At 39.6% G+C, this 23,397-nt stretch overlaps 1 protein-coding gene across 2 annotated transcripts in view; it reads right to left on the bottom strand.

Moving 5' to 3' along the window:
* The window catches only part of PTPRO (protein tyrosine phosphatase receptor type O), a gene marked incomplete at both ends in the record, with an annotated part of 224,795 nt that overhangs the window by 19,088 nt on the left and 182,310 nt on the right, over positions 1-23,397 (bottom strand). The window contains 4 exons of one of the 2 annotated variants that reach the window (XM_082850493.1): positions 7,645-7,726; positions 10,901-10,936; positions 16,265-16,348; positions 18,964-19,032. In XM_082850493.1, the coding sequence (XP_082706619.1) occupies positions 7,645-7,726; positions 10,901-10,936; positions 16,265-16,348; positions 18,964-19,032 (271 nt within the window). The remainder of the gene's footprint in view (positions 1-7,644; positions 7,727-10,900; positions 10,937-16,264; positions 16,349-18,963; positions 19,033-23,397) is intronic. The other variant, XM_082850494.1, reaches the window with a different exon arrangement.

The raw sequence follows: 23,397 nt of genomic DNA, 5'->3' as shown, positions 1-23,397 counted from the left end.
GGTATAGAGTGACTATCAAATGGAATGATTAAACTCAATAAATATTAATGCAGCACTATTGATCGTGATTGTGACATGCTTCCATTATGATTCTTTGTTTGTCTTGCTTTGCCTGACTCCATAATTTCTCCCTCCTCTGCCATTTGTGCTAACTGAACAACTCTCCCCCAGTAAAGCCCCACTTTGAGGACAGACGGATAAGCCACAGGGAAAGCCCTCCGGTACCAAAAGAAACCGTGGAAACAGATTGAGGCTGAGAGCTGGAGCACATATGGAAGCTGACTAACTGATAGAACTTTAATTGTGTGTTGCCTCCCTGCTGTAAATGCCCTCAGTTGATAAGAGTGACTTAATTGGCTGAATACTGTAAATGTAAATTGCCAAAGTTAAATTGTAGCAAAGCAGGAATGGCACGTATACACAGAATGCCTTGCAATCTTTTGTAATTCAGCCTGTCACTAAGTGGAAAATCAAATACTAAGTTTCCAGCCCAGTAGCTTTGCAGTTATTTTTTTTCCAACCACATGGAAACTCCAGAGGCTTCAATCTTCATGAAGGCGAAGTATGAGGTGATGGCCTGAAACCAACATAAGTCATTTTTGAATTTTGTTTTGCCAGTTTTGTTTCTAATATAATTTATCATTGTGGGGTTTTTTCCAGGTTACATAGTCATCCATAGTGTTGAATGATAATCCCTCCAAAGATATGTCCATGTTGGAACCCCCAGAACCTGTGAATGTGATCTTATTAGGAAAAAAGAGTCTTTGCAGGTGTAATTAAGAATCATGAGATCATCCTGTATTATCTGGGTGTCCTTATAAAAGAGAGAAGAGGAGAAGCCATATGAGGATGAGGCATTGATTAGAGCTATACAGCCATAAGCCAAAGATGCCCAGCCAGGGCCACCAGAAGAGGCAAAGAAGGATTCCCCCCTAGAGCCTTCAAAGGGGGAGCATGGCCTTGCGAACGCTTTAATTTTGGACATCTGGCCTCTAGAATTGTGAGAGAGTACAATTCTGTTGTTTTAAGTCACCAAGATTATGGTAATTTGTTGTGGCAGTGCCCTAGGAAACCGATACAGTCACTGAAGCCAATGGCAGTATGTGTTGTGTTGGCTGTGTTTGAAGCATACGGTCTTGAAAAGTGGGGCACAAACGCATGCGCTGTATGCCTGGGTTGCCATAGCAACATACCTTAGGCTGGGTGGATGAAACAGAAATTTATTCCTCATAGTTCTGGAAGCTAGGACATCCAAGAATCAGGTACTGGCAAGGTAGGTTTCATTATGAGGCTTCTCTTGGTTTGTAGATGGCCACCGTATTACTGTGTGCTCAGATGATCTCTTCTTTGTGTGTACGTGGTGGGGTTGGGGAGAAGAGAAAGCAAGGTCTCTAGTGTCTCTTCTTATGAGGGCACTAATTTCATCATGAGGGCCCTATCCTCATGACCTCATCTAACCCTAACCACTTCCCAAAGACCCCATCTCCAAATATACCATCACACTGGGGCTTGGACTTCAGCATATGAATTTGGGAAGGTGGGGTATACCTTCGTTCCATAACATGTACCACATCTTCTCGGAAGAGCACAAGCTGTATTCTGGCTTTAGAGTCTGTAACAATGTCAACAGGTGATAAGCATTTGTTGTTTACTTTCAGATGAGGTTGGACGTTAGAATCAGATGAGATAGATGACTAGACTACAGGACAAGTCGGGAGAAACAATGTGACCTGTGTTGTGGCCAGTGAAAGGTCCAATGGGATAGGGCAATGGCTGGTTACTTTTCAGGTAAACGCAAAGGGAGAAGAAAGGATTTAGAGCAAGGTATTTAGTGATGTTCTGTATTAGTTCCCTAGGGCTGTCATGACAAAGTGCCACAAACTGGGTGGCTTAACACAGCGGTCCCCAACCCCTGGGCCACGGACCGGTACCAGACCACAGCCTGCTAGGAACCGGGCCGCACAGGAGGAAGTGAGCGGCGGGCCAGCAAGCGAGCAAAGCTTCATCTGCCGCTCCCCGTCGCTCCCATTACTGCCTGAACCATCCCCACCTCCACTCCCACCCCCAGGCCGTGGAAAAATTGTCTTCCACGAAACCGGTCCCTGGTGCCAAAAAGGTTGGGGACTGCTGGCTTAACAGGAATTTATCATCTTATAATAATGAAGGCTTGAAATCTGAAATCAAGGTGTCAGCAGGGACATATGCCCTCTGTAACCTGCAGGGGCACACCTCTTCCTAGCTTCTGATGGTTTGTTGGCAATCTTTGGTTTTCCTTCACTTGCAGGTGCATGACTCCAATCTCTGCCTTTGTCATCACATGGGATTCTCTCTCTTTGTCTCTGTGTCTTCACACGGCTATCTTTTCATAAGACCCTAGACATATTGGATTAAGAGCCCACCCAACTCCAGGATGACCTCATCTTAATTACATCTGCAATGTCTCTATTTCCAAATAAGTTCACATTCCGGAGAACTACGCAATTAGGGCTCCGACACCTATAACAGGTACTCTGAAGGAAGAATGGGAAACTTGGACACCTGATGTAATACTGGGTAAGAAGGATCTCAACCTCAGGACAGTCTAGCAATAGCTAGTAGGGCCCTGGGCTCCAGGATGGGTAACGTTCCAATCACTAGACAAATTACTAGTACAGGCACTTGGAAACAGAGACCAAAACTTAGGCAATGAGGAATGAGAGCAGAGGAAACTCAGGTCTGGGAAAAAAGTAAGACCCCTTCTGTAAGAACTGCTGTAGAGGGTGTGAGTTGACTTATTTCAGCAATGCTGCAGGTAGGTCTCCAGGGAACTGGACTGAAACGCAAATAAAAACAGCTACAGTGACTTCCCTAGTGGTGCAGTGTTAAGAATCTGCCTGCCAATGCAGGGGACACAGGTTCGATCCCTGGTCTGGGAAGATCCCGCATGCCGCGGGGCAGCTAAGCCCGTGAGCCACAACTCCTGAGCCCACGTGCCACAACTACTGAAGCCCTCATGCCTAGAACCCATGTTCCACAACAAGAGAAGGCACTGCAATGAGAAGCCCACGCACTGCAGCGAAGAGTAACCCCCGCTCCCCGCAACTAGGGAAAGCCCGTGCACAGCAACGAAGACCTAACGCAGCCAAGAAAAGAATAAATAAATAAATAGTTAAGGTTTAAAAAGCAAACAAAAACAGCTACAAATGGGAGCTACTACCAGAAATCAAAGATCATCTCCTATGAACTATGTGGCAAGTGATATAGTTTTGTTCTAACCCATGCAGCCACATCTCCAAACAAAGGTAGTGAGGGCTTTCCTAGCGTCCTGATCAAACACAAAGTACAGAAATTAATGGCAAAATTAACAATACGTGCTATGTCTTATGGGATCTGAGATTCCAAGCTCTAAATTCTGGCTTTTTGAAACGTTCTCAACATGAGACAATAGAAATGAGAAACTGAATCTAATCCCCGAGTCCCAAACCTCCTTAAGAAAAGATGTATACTTTCATCAGAAGGATAATCAATCTTTCCAACAGATCTGAAATCAGATACAGAGTGAAAAAGGAATTTATTCAGTGAATGCAAATTAGCAACTCGTGTAGCTTCATGTATGACTGGTACTGGTAATACATGTAAATCCAGACAGTTTCAATTTGCATGATGTTTATAAATGACATAATGTCTCAATATGAGTGTGATCTTTCCATGTCAGTGTCAACATGAATACAGGTATTAAGCATTAATAGAAACAGAACAAATAACTGTCCGATACTGAATTTAGCTAGCCCAATTGATTCAGCCATCTCTATACCCTCTTGGGGTCCCATTAGAGCAAGAAACATTTTTTTTTCTTAAGCCTCCATTAATTATCAAGTTCAGGAAAATTTGAGGGCTGCCACGTGAAAGGTTTGACATTCACCCTGAAGTCAGGTATGAAAGCACAATGGGTCTTTGAAAATAGATGGGGTTACTCTGACACTGAACCTGAGGATGTGCGGTTGGGTGGAGTTGGAGGTTGGCAATTCCTGGGAGGCTGTCAAATGAAAAAGGAAGTGAGTCAGACCACTAGGTCACTGCTTAAGCAAATGTTAGTCCAAAACCTACAATCTGAGCCTGTGATTTAAAACAGACGTCTGGAGAGTAATTTGTATTTTCTCACCAGAGCAGAGATACAACATCAGGATTGGCACCAAATAAATTACATATTTGACCAATGATGTTCTAAGAACAAAGGGATATGGAAAAATATCCTTAAAATAAACAAAAATTACTAAACACGTCTTCAGGTCATGGAGTGATGGCTGATTTCATGAGTCAACTTGGCTACTCATAGCGCCAAGTTGCTTGGTCAAATATCAGTCTAGATGTTGGATGAAGGTATTTTTTTAGCTGTAATTAACATTTAAACCAGTAGACTTGAGAAAGCAGATGACCTTCCATAATGTGAGTGGACCTCATCACTCAGTTGAAGGCCTAAAAAGATTGAGGTCTCCTGAGGAGGAAGGAATTCTACTTCCAGATTGCCTTTGGACTTGAGTGGCAACATCAGCTCATCCCTGGGTACCCTATAGATTTCAGACTTGCCAGCTGCCACAGCTGTGTGAGCCAATTCCTTCAAATAAATCTCTCCATCTATCTATCTATCTATCTCTCCATCTATCTATCTATCTATCTATCAGCTTCTATCTTCTATTGTATTATCATATATAGGATCTTCATATTATAAAATATAATTATATAATAATCATATAATATAATTATATAATAATATAATTAACATATATTATATAAGTGTATATATATGTATAAATGTATATATATGTATATATATGTGTGTATATATATATATATATATATAATGTATATGTCTCCTATCTGTTCTGTTTCTCTAGAGAACCCTGACTAATATGTAAGAATTATAAAGCTTCGAGGTAACCTTGTCCCCAATTTAGTCCAGTGTCTCTCCATGGAAAACCACTGGCTTGGGACAATTCTTTATTGTGTGAGACTGTCCCACTCATTGCAGAACACTTAACATTGCTGTCCCTTTCCCCATTAAATACTACTCCCAAGCCATTAGGATGACCACACCCCCTCAAACTCCCCCTAGGGCACTGCCTGGTACAGGTCCAGCTGAGAACCACTCTGTGTTCAACTTACCCATTCTAGAGATGAAGAAACTGAGGTGATGAGAAACTGATTTTTTTCCTGTATTAATTAGTGGCAAAGCAGTAGTGAGGATCCAGGTTTTTGGACTCTCAGTTTGGTACATTCCTATCTGCGTTATAAATCCTATGAAGTAAGCTTGAATGTGTTCATTTATACCTTGAATATATAGAAGCCCTCAGCATATTGTAAACTGAATATTTAGTCATAAAATTGACCATTCAACTTTTCACATTTTTGAAGCAGCTGAAGCTCAGATCTAATTACTTATTGCGTGGTCCTCTCTGGGTATAATGCTCTTGGTTTCTGGTTTATCCACATGGTACCAATAAGAACTGTCCTTTTCTTCTGTAATTCTGCCCTCCCGGGCTGCAGACAGTGTGAGCAGACATCATTAGCCATGCCAGCCAATCAGAATCCTCCCCTGTTATTTTTTAAACTACAAACAAGAAAGACAGTCAATGACTCCCTTTGGCAAGCATAGGTGTGATACTCCGAGGCTGATTGCAGTCGCATTTTCCACTATGAGAAAGAGGTTGGTTTGCAGCCAAAGAAAGTGAGGCCAAGACAAAGAGAGAAGTAGAAATGAGAAATAAAAAGAGGGGGTCTCTTCAGGTGTGTGGCCCCTGATTCCAGCCATTCCTGAGACTGAGCTGGTTTAGCTATTCAACCTTTCCTTTGATTATATGAGATACCTTAGTTATCCTTTGAACAAACTCCCTTCTTCTTTGGTCTAAACTAGTTTGAATTGTATTTCTGTCATTCACAACTGAAAAAAATATTTTCTTTTTACCAGAAAATGATTCACTGAATTTCTTTTTATAATGATGCAATTCAGAAGCACAGTAATAGTTACACTGGGGTTTGATGACATGAACTGGGGGTACTCCTAATCCTTCCAGGAAAGGCAGTGACCCTGGCTGCACCAAGGTCATATCATCTGGTAGGAATTAAGAGACTGTGGCTGGGCTTCCCTGGTGGCGCAGTGGTTGAGAGTCCACCTGCCGATGCAGGGGACACGGGTTCGTGCCCTGGTCCCACGTGCCATGGAGCGGCTGGGCCCGTGAGCCATGGCCGCTGAGCCTGCGCTTCTGGAGCCTGTGCTCCGCAAGGGGAGAGGCCGCAGCAGTGAGAGGCCCGCGTACCGCAAAAAAAAAAAAAAAAAAAAAGGTAAAAAATAGAAGGTGCAACTACAATATAATTTTTATCAGAATTATCTAGATATTTATTTTCTTCTGAGTTTGGGCTTATGTTTTCTTATAAAAAGCGTCCTCCTTTCGTTGGTATACTCTTCTGAAATGCCATCCTCACCATAGATCTCCATTTCAAATTGAGTTTCTGTTCTTCGAGCTATAGCATTTGGTGTAGCATTTATAATTTCTCATGCACCTGCGTACAATGGATGACTGAGCCAGGCTTTATGTGACATTTCTCATGACACAGGTGATAGTTCGGGGGCTTTGTATTTGATAATGTATAAGATCCTTCTCATCCTTAAATGCCCTGTTAGAATGAATATCCGTACCAGGATTCCTGCTGATTCTTGCAGAACAAAGCTGTCCTTGGCTGATGTGAGGAAAGAAGAAATGAATATGGATAATGAGGAGAGAGCAGCTACATTCTACCACCTGGTGTTTCACAGGAAAAGCAGCTGAGGGGCTTTAAAAAAAATGACATAATTTAGAAAAGTCACTTTATCTTTCCCTTCTCCCTGGTCTCCTTGAGCCTTGCTGGAAGCCTGAAGAATGGGAAGCTATCCAGACTGTGTTCTGAGCTGTGAAATGTGTGGGAAGAAAACCTGAGGACCAGTTGTATCCCTCACACTACTGAGATCCTAGACCCTTTTCCATCTACTCTGACACATGTTCTCGGAATCAAAGAAATACGTGTGCTTCAGAAAAAGATGTTGCCAATTTTATTCCTCTTTTACCCAAAGCATGTGTAACTCTCTTTCTCCAATTTCTCCGAGAAAAGAAAACAAAACCTCACAAAGACATGTGCAGTAGAATGCCAAGAGTCCTACGGCAAAAGAGACACCAGGCTCTTATATGCTCAGGAGACAAAGGGGTCCAATTCATCCATCATCCACCCTTACTGTGTCCTAAGTGGCATGAGAAACACACTAAAAATCCCCTGAAAGAGAAACTGCTCCAGGTCTCAATCCTCAGCTTGCTTTCTCCCTGCACTTTCCATCCCCCTGGTTTTCAATGTTACCATTGAAAACTTCTCCTGTTACCATGTTTGTTCACCCCAGCACCCCCAGTACCTGCATCTCTTCTCTTCTTTCTTTCATTCGTGCCACCCAAACCCTGACCTCCTAACTAAGGGTTGACATCCTGGCTCTGAACCAGCACATTAGGTACCCCCAAGCCCAGTTACCATCCGGTCCATTATGAACCACACCACCAGCACTGCCTAGTGAGCAGGGGAATGACACTGGTACAAGGCTGCCAATTCCCCTGCCCACAGAGGGTAGGAAAAACTTTACTCACTCACCTCAAATTGAAGAGAAAATTTATAGTCAGAGTCTTTGGCCATATCCTTGATGTAGGCGTCAAAGTCATCCAGTTGCACCGGGCTTTGTCAAATACAAAGAAAGGTATGTTTTAAAAATCTTGTTGATAGGTGTCATATAGCATTTAACACCATACTTCTCAAACATGAACAATTTTCTTGCACTTTTCTTCTTACTTCTCAGAGGTTAGCACTCTTTTTTTTTGGTTAAAGTTACCAGTCGCTGATATATTATAATTAAAAAGAGAGCCCTATATATTAAACTTCCTTGAGGATAGGAGAAACCTCTAGATTTTTAATTGGCTTTTACTTTAGCAGTAAAATATTACATATACACACACTCATACACTCACAGGTATATGTGTTGTTTCTAGAAAACTCCAGTTTATGGAAAAAAACAAAGGATTAGTCTGAAGACCTGTTCGAATTATAGTTTTACTTTATTTACCTAACTCTTCTGAGAACATGCTCATCTATGAAAAATCAGAGTGATACCTACATCACAAGGTTGACACACAGTATGTTACAGATTACAGAAACATGGAAGTTTAAACAGCTTTACAAGTGTAAGGAATTGTGCTGCACTGTCTTCCCAGAGCAAAGGCAGTGTCCTGGCAGGAAACATTTCTCCAGGGAGCTCTCAGAGCGCTCTCTCTCTCTCTCTCTCCCTCTCTCTCTCTCAGAGTTGTGTTCAGAGCCTTGCAAAGCAAAATGGTTCAGGACAATCAAGTAACACATCTGAGTTTATGTTTCTGTATCAGTAGCAGAAGTGCTCACCTTCTTCCTTGTTTTTTTTTTTTGAATAAGAATTCGGTTTTATTTCCTGTGGTTTTCTCTAGCTGCTTATCTCTTCTAGAGCCTACCCATGCCAACCTGTTCCCTGAGCTTCTTCAGGATGCCGCACTGTCACCTAACCCAAGCCTTTCCACCTTGACAGGGTCCACAGAGTTGACCTTTCCCTTCATCTTGCTGCAAATTACTCCGCTTATATCATCTATCTGTGGTCTTATGCCCTATTAGCAAATACAAAGTAAATGATAGATATTTGTTCAAAGTTGTCGATTAGCTAACCTGATAGATTATGTTAAGATTTTAGTTGCTTTTTGAGGGTATTATACCTCCCAGATAATACATTCAAATTTTAATTGTTTTACTTAATAATGATAACATCAATGCCTTGTACCCTTAAGACGCCCTAAATACTCTTATGCGTCATCTTGCTGGGTTGATGGTTAAGGTAGACATGGACAACGTTAGCCCCACACTCCAGATGGAACTCCACAGAGAGCCCAGGCTGAGACAGTCAAATGAGTAGTTCAAGATCTCAGGGCTACTAAGCTGGAGAACCCTGGGCAGAAGCAGGGAGAAGGACTCCTGGTTAAAAGCTTTTTCATTCAACTTTGCCACCCTTCCAAAAGAAACAGCTAAACAGGGGCGGGGTGGGGTGATCCTTCCCTGCTGTCTTGGCAGTGCGTTGACCTTAAAGTTGGACTTGATGATGCTGGTTCTCATCTCATTAAGAGGAAAATGGGGTTAGAAAAAGCAAAAGCAGGATGGAGAGGGGAAAGAGAGTCAGAGGAAGGACCCAGGAAGTAGAAGAATGAACATCAGGGAGAGGAGGAGAATGGTAAGGAGAAGAGAAAGAAAACTGGGAAGGAGCAGAGATCTATCAGTGGGACAAAGGTTTAGAAGGAGAGGAGGTGAGGAAAGGAGGGGCGAGGTAAGGGCTTACTGTGGTAAGGGGCGAGGGTAAGGGGTAAGGGGCGAGGGGCAAGGAGAGCCAAGGAGCACGGTGGTGGCAGTGGGGGGGCATTTGGAGTGAAAGAGAAAAGGTAAAGAGAAAGTAAATGGAAAGATGGGAGGAGTCCCTCAAAAATGGCTTGTAGAAGCTTATCCACTGCTTGACACCCAGATCCACTGCCATTTCTCCATCATGGGTCTACTTCACAGACAAAGTTTACCATTCTCTACTTTTATCAATAACAATACGCTAGAAACTGGAAAAAAAAAAAAAGGTTTGTAGAGAAGGAGGGAGGATGAGAAGGAAAATGAGAAGAGGGAAGGCGGAAGCTGGTTTGACTCGAGGTTTTGTCTTGTGGGCAGGTTCCACCATGTCTATGCTCCACTCAAACTTTGGTCCACATCCTGCTTCTTCTCTCTGCTTGGGTCTTGGGCTCCCTTTTGGTCCCAAGACCGTGTCCTCTAACTGCTCTAGTCTATGCCTCTGTACTTCACTTAACAACCCAACTAATAATTTTGGGCAAGAAAGTCTTTCCGTTTCTGTCAAATCATTCCTTTAGGCTGACAGCACCTCTCCTCTGCTTTGGCTGGTCTCGTCTCTCCTGCGTCACTTGATATATGCCAATAGAATCCGTAATGATTTGAAATAGATTTAGGAAAAAATTATTCTGTCACCTATATGTGCCAAAATATTATATGGCACTCAAAGCTGAAGAGAAATCTTTTGCATCAATTTTTCTCTTGTGTTATGTATTCCATTAGCGCAGATACCATAGATTCGGCTGGGACCCCTAACTGCCTCCTTAATGAATTCACCAATATTCTATCCCAGGCAAGTATCAAGAATGAACTCTATTTATAGGAATGGTCCACTCTTTATATGAAGAGTTTTTAACTAAAGGCCTGGAGGTGATACTCTAATTAGGCTTTTGAAATCAACTGACTGTTCGTTTTCACCCATCAGAATTATAACTCTTATGACGTAACAGTTCAGTAGATAAGTGAAACCACAGGTTAGCTAAAGTAATTATCCTTTTCTGTTTATTATAAAGATTTCCTGAGACAGCATTTATCCAAGTATTTGTTACAACATCAGACAGAGTAACAGCCTTTCCCTGCAATAGGCACGAAATTTGAAGATACAAAATGTCAAAGGTTTTTGTACTACTTTGATGTAGCTAAATATTAGATTCCTTATAGATTTAGAATAGTAGACTTCCTTCTGTAAGACTTATAATTCCTAACAACCCATTCCTTTTCAGATTTCACGTGGTGAGAATTTTCCTTATTCCTGACATGGTTTCTGTTGGTACACTTTCTTGGTGGTCACTGCCATCCATATGTGTAAACACACCTACGCATAATAGCTTAGCTATTTTAATATGCGTTTGCCTCTTTCTTAAGCATCCCTTCTATTTAAAGACAGCAAACTTTTCAGTTTGGAAAGTGAAGATCATTATAAAGAATATTTTTAAATGAAATAGTAAGAAAAACTTACTTAGTCAGTTTCCTCTTTTTTAAACCATTTTTACTCCTGTGAATTAAGAAAAGAGAGGCAAATTTATCTGGGCAAAAGAACTGATTAACAAAATGATTAAACTTGAAGAACTTTAAATAATTACATCAGGCACTGCCATTTTATTTAATTTTTATTAAACATACCTCATGTTTGTTTAATTACTTCCCCTTAAATGAGAAGATAATGATAAAAATTCCAGATTCATGTTTTAAAACTCTGTTAGATTTCTGGGCCATACCTACACTTTATGTTCTAGATTTGCCAAAAAACTGAATTCTAGAAATATAATTTCTTGCTCCTGGTGATTAAGTTGCTGAAGTGCTTTGTAAATATATAGAAGTATTTCCTGTCTAAATACTCCAGATTCTACAGGCAAAAGGAAAGAATCAGGGAATAAAGGTGAGAACTGGTGGAGGGAGGATGGACATAATGGTTTTTAAATTAAGGAATAAAATAACCTTTTCGGACATTTTCATCGGGAATGTGAATTTGTGCTATCAGTGTTGTCACGTGTCATGTATTCTATTACGGCGTTGTTCTTATTCAGTTTTGAACTAGTTTTTCAGCTATCTGAGGAACTATACCTATTACCTGCTTGTTCTGAATTCATTGCTAGTCTGCAAGCTCAGACACATGTAATACTAACGTATGTTTCAGTTTATTATATTTTTAGGGTTTTTATTAAAAGGGGAACTATTTTCTACCAACACATAAGATAACTGACCTAAGTTAGCTAATGCTAAGAGAGTATCTGCTGAAGGGCTCCATTATTGTGTTTAGATTGTCTTATATAAATGATATTGATACATGATTGAGTGTGACAATTTTTATAAGTAATTTTCAAAGGTCTTGAAATATTGACGGAAGCACCCAGACTTTCAGAACATAAACAATCGATAGTAAATAGCCAGGTGTGATCCGAGTACTCTTATGTGCCAAAATATTTATTTATATTGAAAATTAGGAATGCTTGGGTAGCCGCATTTCTGGAAAGCCTTTAGCGGAACGAAGCACTGCTTCCTTTGGGCTTTCATAGCACTTGGTTCATGAGTATTTCTTACATGGTCTGACCATCAGCTGTATATGTGCTCCTTGCTAGACTGTCCTTTGTCCCCCAGAGCTGAGCACAGTTAATGGAACACTAGCAGGTGGCCAATAAATGCTTATTTAATTGAATTGAAACAACACATCTTTGTTATGTCATCCTCACAATTTTTTTAATGATGCAATTAAGGATTTGATATTAGACTTGGGCTCCTGAGGGATCCCACTGGGGAAATGGCACTTGTGGGTGGAGAGGAAGTAATGCAGCAAAGGAAATATCCATAAAGGCAAGTGGTGTTCTTGGTTTTCCTTTTCTAGTTTCAGATAGTTTTTATTTCTTCTCAATTCTGAGTGAAGACAGTACATTTTAATAGTTCTTGCCCTATTTTTTCTCCCTCATCCTCTCTTGGTTTTCCATACTTGGGATTTAGAGGTAATAGACATTCTAGTTTTACTTCACCTCTCCCTCACCCCCCCAAAAGACCACTGTCATGGTGTACCTCTTGAATAATTCTTTTACTCTGCTCTTGTGATGCTAATTTAGTTAACGTTAGGAATCCTACATTTACTTCGCATAGTAGGAGCCCATTACTTTAGTGCTTGATGAAAACATAATGTTAGCATAATAAGGAACAGCTCTGATAATGTCAGGAGGCTGCCAACATATTTTGTGATTCAGAGTGAAATTAAAAAAAGAAAAACACAAAACCTTTCCAAATCCAAACAGACTCTAAGGGAAACTGGGAAGAAACAAATATATGTGGTAGGGTGACACTGAATACATTCAGTGCTGAAATATTAAGTCACTACTATTCCACAGCTGTGTGGAAACCTGATTCATGGAAGAGAGGCAGTATTTTTTTTTTTTTTTAGAGGCAGTATTTTTTTCTTTCAGTCTCATTCACTAATTGAATGAACCTTAAATATAATATGAAATTCTACCACATGTTTTGTATGACCTCTTGTTTTAAGTGTATGTCTTCATGATTTGTGTACAACTTTCATTGTTCTGATTAGATTTTGCTGAATTCCTGAAGATTCCAAAGGGTTCTTGTATCTTAAGGCTGTGGTACAAGACAGGACTGAATTATGAGACTCCACAGCAACACTGATAGAATCTTCCTGCATTTTCAATTGCCATGCTGATCCTAAGACTCAAATCAAGGGATAATTCACTTTTAAACATGTAAATTCAGGTTTTGCTAGCAATGTTCACTTTAGCACTTTATGGAAAGAGCTCGTGTGTGTGCATGCCACAGTGACCATTTTGGGTGATGTTGAAGACATCATCTTATCATTGTGAAAGATTTTCTGAATAACTGATAACACCCATCCAACATACAGTATATATGCATACAGGATGATGTGCTTCTTTTATCTTTCCTCTTTCCCTAATACTAGATTAGGTTCAAAACCCTAATGACGTCAAGAAGTTAAGATGCATTCTTTATAAGCTCTTCATGGTTATGACCATCTTGGAAAGCCCGCCAGAATGAAATTCATTCCAAAGAGGAAAATGAGGCAATGGCAGAGACATGGGGTTCACAGTGGTTAAAAACAAACAGAAACTAAAACCAAAAACCGTAAAGTCAAAAACTTTAAATGACCACAAATTCCTAAGCATTACTTACTCTTTCACAAGCTAAACAAAAATCATCCCCGCATCTTAAAAAAGGTCTTTAGAGTTATGTCATTCTCTGAATTGAACATACAACAACAAGAGTAAAGCTGAGCAGTTTAAACTAAATATTGCATCATGCTTAAAATGCCAACTGCTGAGGATTTAGAATAGACAGATGAATGTGAATAGGGCATGAGGTGACCATGATAGCAAAAAAAGAGAGTAACAACACTGAATCCAGATAGAGCTGGTCCAATTGAGATGGTTTTCTTTGAACAGGAAATACAATCTGAGATCAATAAAGTCAGAAATCCTGGCAGAATACAATCTGGGGACTAAGCCAATGGGGCACGTAGGCTCTACACCGGTTCTGCCACCACCTGGGAAAAGGTTTGAGCAACCTATGAGGGAGAGGGTCTCTGGATTTCCACACAACCATCAGAGGCATCAGGTGGATTTTAGACAATCAACAGGAACATATCTTTCCAAGAAGTTGATAGTTTAGAGACAAAGCCGGGCAGTGTTAAGAAAAGAGAGTGTGGCTCTGTTTCTTGGGGTGGTTGTTAACGGGTGGGTGAAATATGAAGACAAACACATCTAGAGGAGGATTTTAAAAGACTGTATAGAAATGAAAACAGGGGAGAATACCCACAACTTATTAGATGTAGAGAAAAGTAGCAAAGAGTAGGGAATTCGGGTGAATTTGTGAGAGTACTGAGTTGGACTTGAAGGATCAGGGACCATGAATTTTACCTCTTTTATTTCTGGCAGAGCGCAAGTCTAGGGCTGAAAACAGTTTACGTTCGGTATCTTTTCATTGGTTAATATGTGTGTAGTTTACGAAAAGTGTCGAAAGCCTGGGGCTCTATATTCTGCCTTCTCTTCTCACCTGGAGAAAACCATTTTCAGCCTCAGGACCATTCTTCTAAAGACTACTGCAGGGCTTCTTTTCCCCCCTAACTTAGGTCTCATGTTATTTGATCAGTACTATAAATAGCGGACCTTGAAGGAGTTGCTAGAATTCCAAAATACGTGTTCATCAGGGGGACCTACTAAGAAAGACATACAAACAAGCATAGGCCTGCCTGATATAAGCTTAAAACAAACTATGGAAAATGAGAAAGAGAATTAAGTAGGGAAAGGAATATAACATTACATGCGTCTTTCTTTTGTTTTAATTGAAATCTGTAGAGGGTACGCTAACAGTATTGGCTACAAGTATTCCAATGATAGGTAGAATACTTGAGGATGATCAGTAGATGTTAAGTTCAAAGTAAATGTATATTTTGAAAGTCAAGATGGAATTTATGTGTATCATGTGATGTTAAGTACTTAAAATATTGGTTGACCATGGGGAAGTCCTATACTGGAGACTTGTTATTAAGAATCAACTTAGAATAATGGTGAAGGGGTCCTCGTCCTCATCATCCAGTACATTCTTCTGAATTTATTGCTTATACATCAGTGTCTACCATATTTCAAAAGTTTTTCACCTAGCTCTCTTTTAAAGAAAATACAGATTGCGGTATTAACAATCTCCACTGTGAGAAAGTTCTTTTTTTATTCTTTTCCCACTGCAACTCAAATTCTAACTTTGCCCACTGTATTTATTCTGTCTCGGAGAAGCCAAAGAATGTTTGATCAATTGTCTTTTTGAATAGCTAACTCTCCGGATTGCTTTAAATCTTGAACTCCGCCCCCAACCCTCCATGAACTTTTTTTTCCCCAGTCCATGAACTACTTCTATTGCTTTTATCTGAGTCCTTCTCAAGTTGTCCAGGTTTCTGGATCTGTCTGTACATAATTTAGTACCTAAACATCATGGACTAACATTAAGGATAATGATTTTTTTTTTCCTCTGGGAAGCTGCTACCTTTATACTTATGGCTCAGAAAAAGAAACAGCCCTTCTAGATAGTTTAGTCTCAGAATTGAAAATCATTATTATTGTATATTATAAAAACTCTAAAGGAATACTCTTTGAGATTTGATTATTAAAATGATTTAAAAGTCAAGAAAATAAGAATTTATAGGAGGCTGCTTTTTAGAGAGGAAAGAATAGATTTCAGAGACACTTGGGTTTAGAACCTGAATTTTCTATATAGTCATATGATGTTAAGATAGTTAGTCTCCTTATACCTCTATTTCCACATCTGTAAAATGGTGCTGATAATAATCTCTGCAGAGGTGTGTGGACAATTAAATGAGAAGATTATACTAAGAGGCTTGCACACAGTCAGTTGTTTAATATTCGCTGAGTGAGCATTATTATAAAAACACGAAGGCCCCAAATACATAGTATCCTGGGTTTCTTTACCTGATTACATTTTTTCCTTCTTGGAAATAGGGAGCTAATCAATGGAAATGGTGAGAAATATGAAAGGCATCATTTATAAAGATGAGAGGCCATGGACTGACTCAATGAAGAAACAAATAACTTAGCAATAAATGGAAGAAAAGCTTGTCAAGAACATCACAAGAAGAACATTCAGTTGGGAAAACATTATAGTTAGCATCTTGGTACCATTAGCTGCTTTAATCCATTTCAATGCATAATTAATAATTTTACATGCTTCAAACACATAAAATCATTAAAAAGGATTTTCCCTTTGGTTTACTTCCTGAACGCTAACTTTTAAAGACTTTGTAAACAGTAAAAAAAAAAAAAAAATCACTTACCAAGGATTAATATAAAATGCCAAAAGATAATCAGTCCAAAGACATGAGGGTAGCAGGGTTAAGAAAGCAAATATACTCCTACGCCTGTGAGCATTAATAGATAACAGATGCAAAGATGAAAAAGTGGCAAGAGTTAGTAATACAAACTGTGAACAGTAAATTACCTACTGGGATCAATTAAAATGACAAGCACGTTAATTACAATTAAATATTCCGTTCTCTGAAATTCAAACGTGAGGACTTAAGTGCTATAATATTGTCAAAATCAGTTTTATTCACATCTTATTGTGATCAGACATATTTCTTTCAACTTGGTTTGTGTCAATTGTTAGGTGATTACGTTTCACATTCAGTTAAATTCGGCTCTGAAATGCCTCATCCGTTATCTCGAGTCTTATTCTTGGGTATTACCCTTGCGATGCTTAAGCCTATTTTAAGAAATCTAACATTTGATAGCTAACAGCAGCTTGTGTATGGAATACAAATGGTTAGTTTGTGTATACTGATTTTGGTAAACAAGCTTTCAGGACACATTCTTATAAAACTGCACTGTTAGGTGCGACTTTCTATATTATTTTAAATATAAATTAATATATCACTTCCAAAAAATAATCCTTAGAACAGAGGTATGGTATGACACCCACGTATCATTCATTTAAAATAAGTAGCTCATCAGCTGTCTAGTTTCTAATCTTTTTTTTTTTTTTTCCTGCGGTACGTGGGCCTCTCACTGCTGTGGCCTCTCCCATTGCGGAGCACAGGCTCCGGACGCGCAGGCCCAGCGGCCATGGCTCACAGGCCCAGCCGCTCCGCGGCATGTGGGATCCTCCCGGACCGGGGCACGAACCCGTGTCCCCTGCATCAGCAGGCGAACTCTCAACCACTGCGCCACCAGGGAAGCCCCTAGTTTCTAATCTTATACTCAGTTGAGTGGGAGCAAAATTACTTAGCTTCACATTAACACTAATGCAGACTGTTAATTTTAAATGCTTGGTTTGAATCAAATTTCAGATATTTAGACCAATTTTAAAATAGAACATCTATTAATGCAGATTTTAAAATAGGCTATGGTTGTATCTATAGTTATTCTGAGAATTAGGGGAAAAATGATGTCACCTTGTCATTTTAGTTATTACAAATATCCCCTGAGATATGTCTTCTCAGTTAACGAGAAAATGCCAGTGTTGGCAAAACTGTCTTTGCCCAGAGCTGCAAGAGAATTTTCTTAATTTTATAGAAATGTCCTGAAATGAATTCTCTTTTGCCTCAGTTCTCCCATAAATGTTCTCTCATAAATTCCGTAAATTGTGACCAGTTGTGTAGTTAGTCAATATGTAGCTCTCCCGAGTCACAGGTATAATGGGATCAATTCCTAGATGGGCCCCTCATCACTGCTCTATGACTGGGCCTTTTTTAAGGGTAGGCCAGGCAAGAAACAAACATCAGTGAGTCAGCCTCTTAATCTTGGAAAAGGTGTTAATTACATTTGAACAAACCTAGGAATGTTTTCTAACTTTTTACCAGCAAGAGTTTATGGGTTTCTCTTGACAGTTGAATTAATCAGATTTGAATAGCAAAATTTGAATAGCAAAATTAATCAGATTTGAATAGCAAAAAAAATTTGAATAGCAAAATGGAATTTTGTTCTGGTTGAACTTTTAGACTAGTACAACATATTTTCTGGTTAAAGAGAATCCTATTTCACCTAGATTTTTCACCTAGAGTGGATCTCAACTAGTGTCCCACTTAGGGAAGTAGAATTTACAGTTTAAATAAGGCCATTCCTCCCTCATTAATTCCGTGGCTAAAATTTCCTGTCTCTACATATTTATTTCTGTCAGAGTAACCATTTTGGGGGAGTTAGCAAAACACACAAAAAAAATCACTTACTGAGGATTAACATGAAATGTATATATTTAAATGTGCTTTGCATGGTTGCTTGTGAAAGAAACAAACTAGATCACGTAAGCAGTGCTGGCTTCATATTAAGTGGTTAGTTAATCAGCAATTTTGTTGGGTATTAATTGCTCTGTATATTAATTAATATATTAATATATATGTTAATTCCCATGGATCGCTGTTAGGTATAACATCAACAAATTCAATCTCTTGACAATGCTTTCTTAATTCTCAGAATACATCCTCCCTCCTTAATACTCAAGCATAAAGAAACATGAGGCTATGTTTCTCAGGGAACTTTCTTAGCTTTGATATTTATCTGCCTGTAAGTGTAAGACCTGAGAGCCCTGGGCTGTATACTTCTGCTTGATTTTTGAACAGAATGGGTAGCTCATATCCCCAGGCACTGAAATGTGAGTTTTAAATAGAGACGCTGCTCTGTCTCCCACTGCTTCCCTGGAGTCTCCCCTCCTGCCTTCAACCACACTTGTTCCACGAGGCTCCTGTATTATTAACCCTTCTTCAGCCCAGTTGTGGGCAACTTGTACAACTGCATCAGTCCTTTGTGTAATATAGTGAATACCAGCAGACTACCTCATTTTCTCTCCTTCTTACCTGAATTAAACGTGTATATACTAATATGCTCTGTGAAGTAGATGTCACCTTGAAGTCTACTATCACCGAAATTATGAAAGAATAATCAGGCAAAACCTTCTATCGCCCAAAGATAGAACAATCAAGTTGAGAGCACACATAGCATAGGTAAGCCATCTAGAGACTTCTTCTGAAACAATACTCACCAGTTGTATGGAAGCTTTCCATCCCGCTCTAAGGATGCAAAATTGACAAAAGTCCCTGCTCCACACTCCCTGTTGGAAAGGAACCACAAGATCAAGGTTAGTGCTTCACAGAGCACTCTTTACCTTGACATGAGAGCCTTTAATGGCTAATCATCACAGCATTAAATTTTAAAAAAGCTAATATAAGTTGCATGTCTTCCTCTTTCCGATACAATGCAATATAGAAAAATAAAACAATTTTTCACAAGGGCGCACACACCCAAATCAAGCTATTTGAAGCCAGAAGGATTCAGTTCACAACACTTACCAAAGGGCGCTCATGATGCTAACATAAATCGTTGAACTATGTGGGGTAGAATATTTTTTACAAAGCCTTCAATAGTAAGGTATAGAAACTCTCCTAGATAGACTAAGGGTTTTCCATTTTTAGCAAATATTTTTTGTTTTTATAGCATTTTGATTTCCTCTCTGTAATGATAGTGGATCAAACTGTATTGTTTTCTTCCTTCAAAAATTTCCCCTCATGTTGTGATGCCCATACTATTCATCACTTGAGAGGAAAAGAGTTATACGTACTGAAATAGATTGGCTTTCGCAGAGTCAGTAGAAAATACTGTTAGGTTTTTTTCCCAGAAGTGGAGGAAAAAGGTCAATACAGTTCTCATGCTTTCTCCACCTTTTGTTTAATATCATGCATAAATAACATAGCTCACTGGGGTGCATACCTCTCATTTTTTCCCTCTATATGAAATTGATGGACTTATTCAGAATTGAAGCAGAGATTTTGACATTGGCATAATGTGCTAATTACTTCAGTTATCTGCCTGTTCTAACTTGAGTGTTCTAAGGATAACTTTCTTCCTTGAAAAATACACTAACAGGGACTTCCCTGGTGGCGCAGTGGTTAAGAATCCGCCTGCCAATGCAGGGGACACGGGTTAGATCTCTGGTCCGGGAAGATCCCACATGCCGCGGAGCAACTAAGCCCGTGCACCACAACTACTGAGCCTGAGCTCTAGAGCCCGCGAGCCACAACTACTGAAGCCCGCGCGCCTAGAGCCCGTGCTCCGCAACAAGAGAAGCCACCACAATGAGAAGCCCGCACACCGCAACGAAGAGTAGCCCCTGCTCGCCGCAACTAGAGAAAGCCCGCGCGCAGCAATGAAGACCCAAAGCAGCCAAATATAAATAAATAAATAAATTTATTAAAACACAAAAATACACTAACATTTCATTATTTTGTGCTGCATGTATTATAAATTAGATATCAATTAATTTTCCTGCGTCAGTTTCCTGTATATGGCATTTATTTTACTCTACCTCAAGGCTTCGTAATCTGGGGTCCGAGGATAGAATTTAGGGCTCCATGAACATATGTGGGAAAAAAAGTACATCTTTATTTTCACAACTTGTAACTGAAATTTAACAATTATTTCAATTATTAAAGTAGGCAACAAGCCCCGATAACATCATCAGCACTTGTGAGATTTGCTAATAGAAACGGAAGATATTTTTCTACAATAGACCTGCTGCAGATGTTGAAATATTGTTCATCGTCATCACTCTGATGAAATTATGAGATTGCTTAGATACTCTACTAAATATTGTTATCTAATGTGTTAATAAAGAAGCATATAACACATTTGTTTTCTGAATACTTTGATTACCATATTTTCATATAATTAATTTCTTTTTTAATCCTATGTGTTTTATGTTATGCACCGAGAAAGAAAGCATTATTCTTGGAAGAAATCTACATGCTTCATTAGACTGCCAGAGAGAATCATGCTCAAAAAATGTTAAGAATCTCTGCTCTAATGACCAGCTGGCTGAAGTAGAATCACTTCTCCTAAATATTTTGCTGTATGCCTCACAAGGATGTTCCTGCAATAATGCCATCATAAATACCACTACTTCCATTTCTATTCTGTTACCACTCCTTCCACTATTACTATTATGAGCTAACATTTATTGCATGCTTCCTATGACACTATGCTGTTACTGCAGTATTGCTCCTAACCGTCCACTAATGTGGGGTTGTTATCATTTTTTTTTTTTTTGCGGTACGCGGGCCTCTCACTGCTGTGGCCTCTCCCGTTGCGGAGCACAGGCTCCGGATGCGCAGGCTCAGCGGCCATGGCTCACGGTCCCAGCCGCTCCGCAGCATGTGAGATCTTCCCGGACCGGGGCACGAACCCGTGTCCGCTGCATCGGCAGGCGGACTCTCAACCACTGCGCCACCAGGGAAGCCCTCATTTCTTTTTGATAAATGTTCTTTCCCTTGCTTCCAGGCTACCACAATCTTAGTCTTCCCTCCACTCCACTGGATGCCTTGTCAGTCTTTCTTTTTTTGCCATTATCTTTTATTTTCTCTCTGAAAATGTTAATATTAGATGGTGCTGATGGTCTCTTCTCTAATATACGCTTAATTCCCAGGCTTCATCCAGTCTACAGCTTTAATACCATTTGTATGCTAAGAACTCCCAAATGTATATCTTCAATCCAGACTTCTTTCCTGAACTTCAGACTTTTATGTTCATCTGCCTACTCCACACCTGCACTTGCAGTCACCTCCAACTTAACATTTCTAAAACTGGGGTCTTGATGTTCCCCCAACTCTGAAATCCTCACCGAGAATCCTATGTCAGTTGATGGCAACTCCATCCTCTCTGTTGGTAGGACCGAATATCTTGGCGTCATCCTTGACTCTTAATCATTTCCATTCCAAGCTCAATTTGCTAGCAAATCCTGTTAGTAAACTCCTCTATTTTCAAAATATATCCAGAAGAGGATCATTTCTTCTTACCTCCATTGCCACTACTCTGGATTGAACCAATATCGCCTCTTGCCTGGATTAGCTGGCTCCCCCAGTTAATATACTCACTTTTGCCTTTGCCTCAATACAGACTCTTTTCTACATGAAAGTCAAAATGAAAATGTTAAAATAGAAGTCATATCTTCTGCCCCAAATTTTGCAATGGCTGCCCTCTGCTCAGAATGAAAGTCAAAGTCCTGATAATGGCTTATGAAGCCCTATAGGACCTTACATCATCTCCCGCTATTCTTCCCTTCATTTCCTCTGCTTTAGCTACGCGAACCTCTTCCTTGAACCTGCTAGTCGTGCTTCTGCCCCAGGGCCTTTGCTCTGGCTGTTCCCTCTACTGGGCACACTCTTCCTCCAGATAATACATGACTAACTTCCTCACGTCCCTCAAGTCTTTTCTTAAATGTCACCATTTCAGTGAGGCCTACCTGCCTTCCAGGGCTCCTCTCATCCCCTTCATGCCTGAATGCTAATCTCCTTTACTCTATTGTTTTTTTCTTATCATCTGCTAATACACCACAGAATCTTCTTACTTTCATCTTTATTATTTCTTGTCTACCTCCTCAATGAGCATACAAGCTCTACGAAGGCAGAGATTTTTGTCTGTTTTTGATGCAGCCCATATCCCAAGCATGCAGGGGAGTCTGACACACAGCAGGTATCCATTAATATTTGTTAAATTAATGAAGTTTCAGCGAACCGCACATGGTTGTGTTGGTTGTCAATTAGGATTTGACCCAAAGGAGTGTAATTTCAGAGCTTTATATTCTAGCCTCAGCGCTGTACCACCGCCCTCCCTATCCTCCTAAGATTTGTTCAAACACTAGCACTCAAGAAGCTTGATTTTTATATTCAGAACTAATCCCTTTTCTCGACTTTCATGGTATCTCATTTTTACCTCCTTTCTGCTACAGGTCAGTTTATACCTTTAAATATATTTATTCATGTATTTCCAGCTAGGTTCTAACTTCCTAGTGGACAGCTTGGATTTCTGATTTTTCTTTGATTGTGCTATCTAAGGCAGTGATTGACTCATTATCAGATGGATAAGTTTATTTATGAATAACTAAATGATAGAACTCTGAGAAAGGACAAGGATGTTAATCTCAGAGTTAAATAGAACTCTGAGAAAGGACAAATAGTTAATTTATGAATAACTAAATGATAGAACTCTGAGAAAGGACAAGGATGTTAATTGACAATTCAGCAGGCTAGCATCGGGCAAATATAAATTTTATACAAATTTCCCAAACCCAGTAACACTCAACTAGGCAATAGTTTTTTTTTTTTTTAAGAGAATTGATGGATTGTTTTGATAATATAGAGGATCACAGAAAGTACTTGCAAATGTGCTCTGATAAAAAGTGCATCAGTGGTCAAAGAAAATAGGGAATCAACAAAATCATAAATCAAAAGACTTTCCTAACTGCAAGCAAAATGAAACTGCCTGCAGCCCTGGGTAGGAACTAATAGGGGGACTTGAAGAGACATAATCATAAACTCTAAAAATATTTTCTTCCTAAACAGCTTCAACAGAACTAATGAGGGAAGGGATTATTTTTCTTTCTTGTGGTCTCCATATATATTAACTCCTTTCATTAATTGTACTG

This window comes from Leucopleurus acutus (genome assembly GCF_964270905.1).
Source record: "Leucopleurus acutus genome assembly, chromosome: 11".
Classification (NCBI taxonomy): domain Eukaryota; kingdom Metazoa; phylum Chordata; class Mammalia; order Artiodactyla; family Delphinidae; genus Leucopleurus; species Leucopleurus acutus.
The sequence above is the reverse complement of the archived record's forward strand: the minus strand, read 5'-3'. Positions and strand labels throughout refer to the sequence as shown.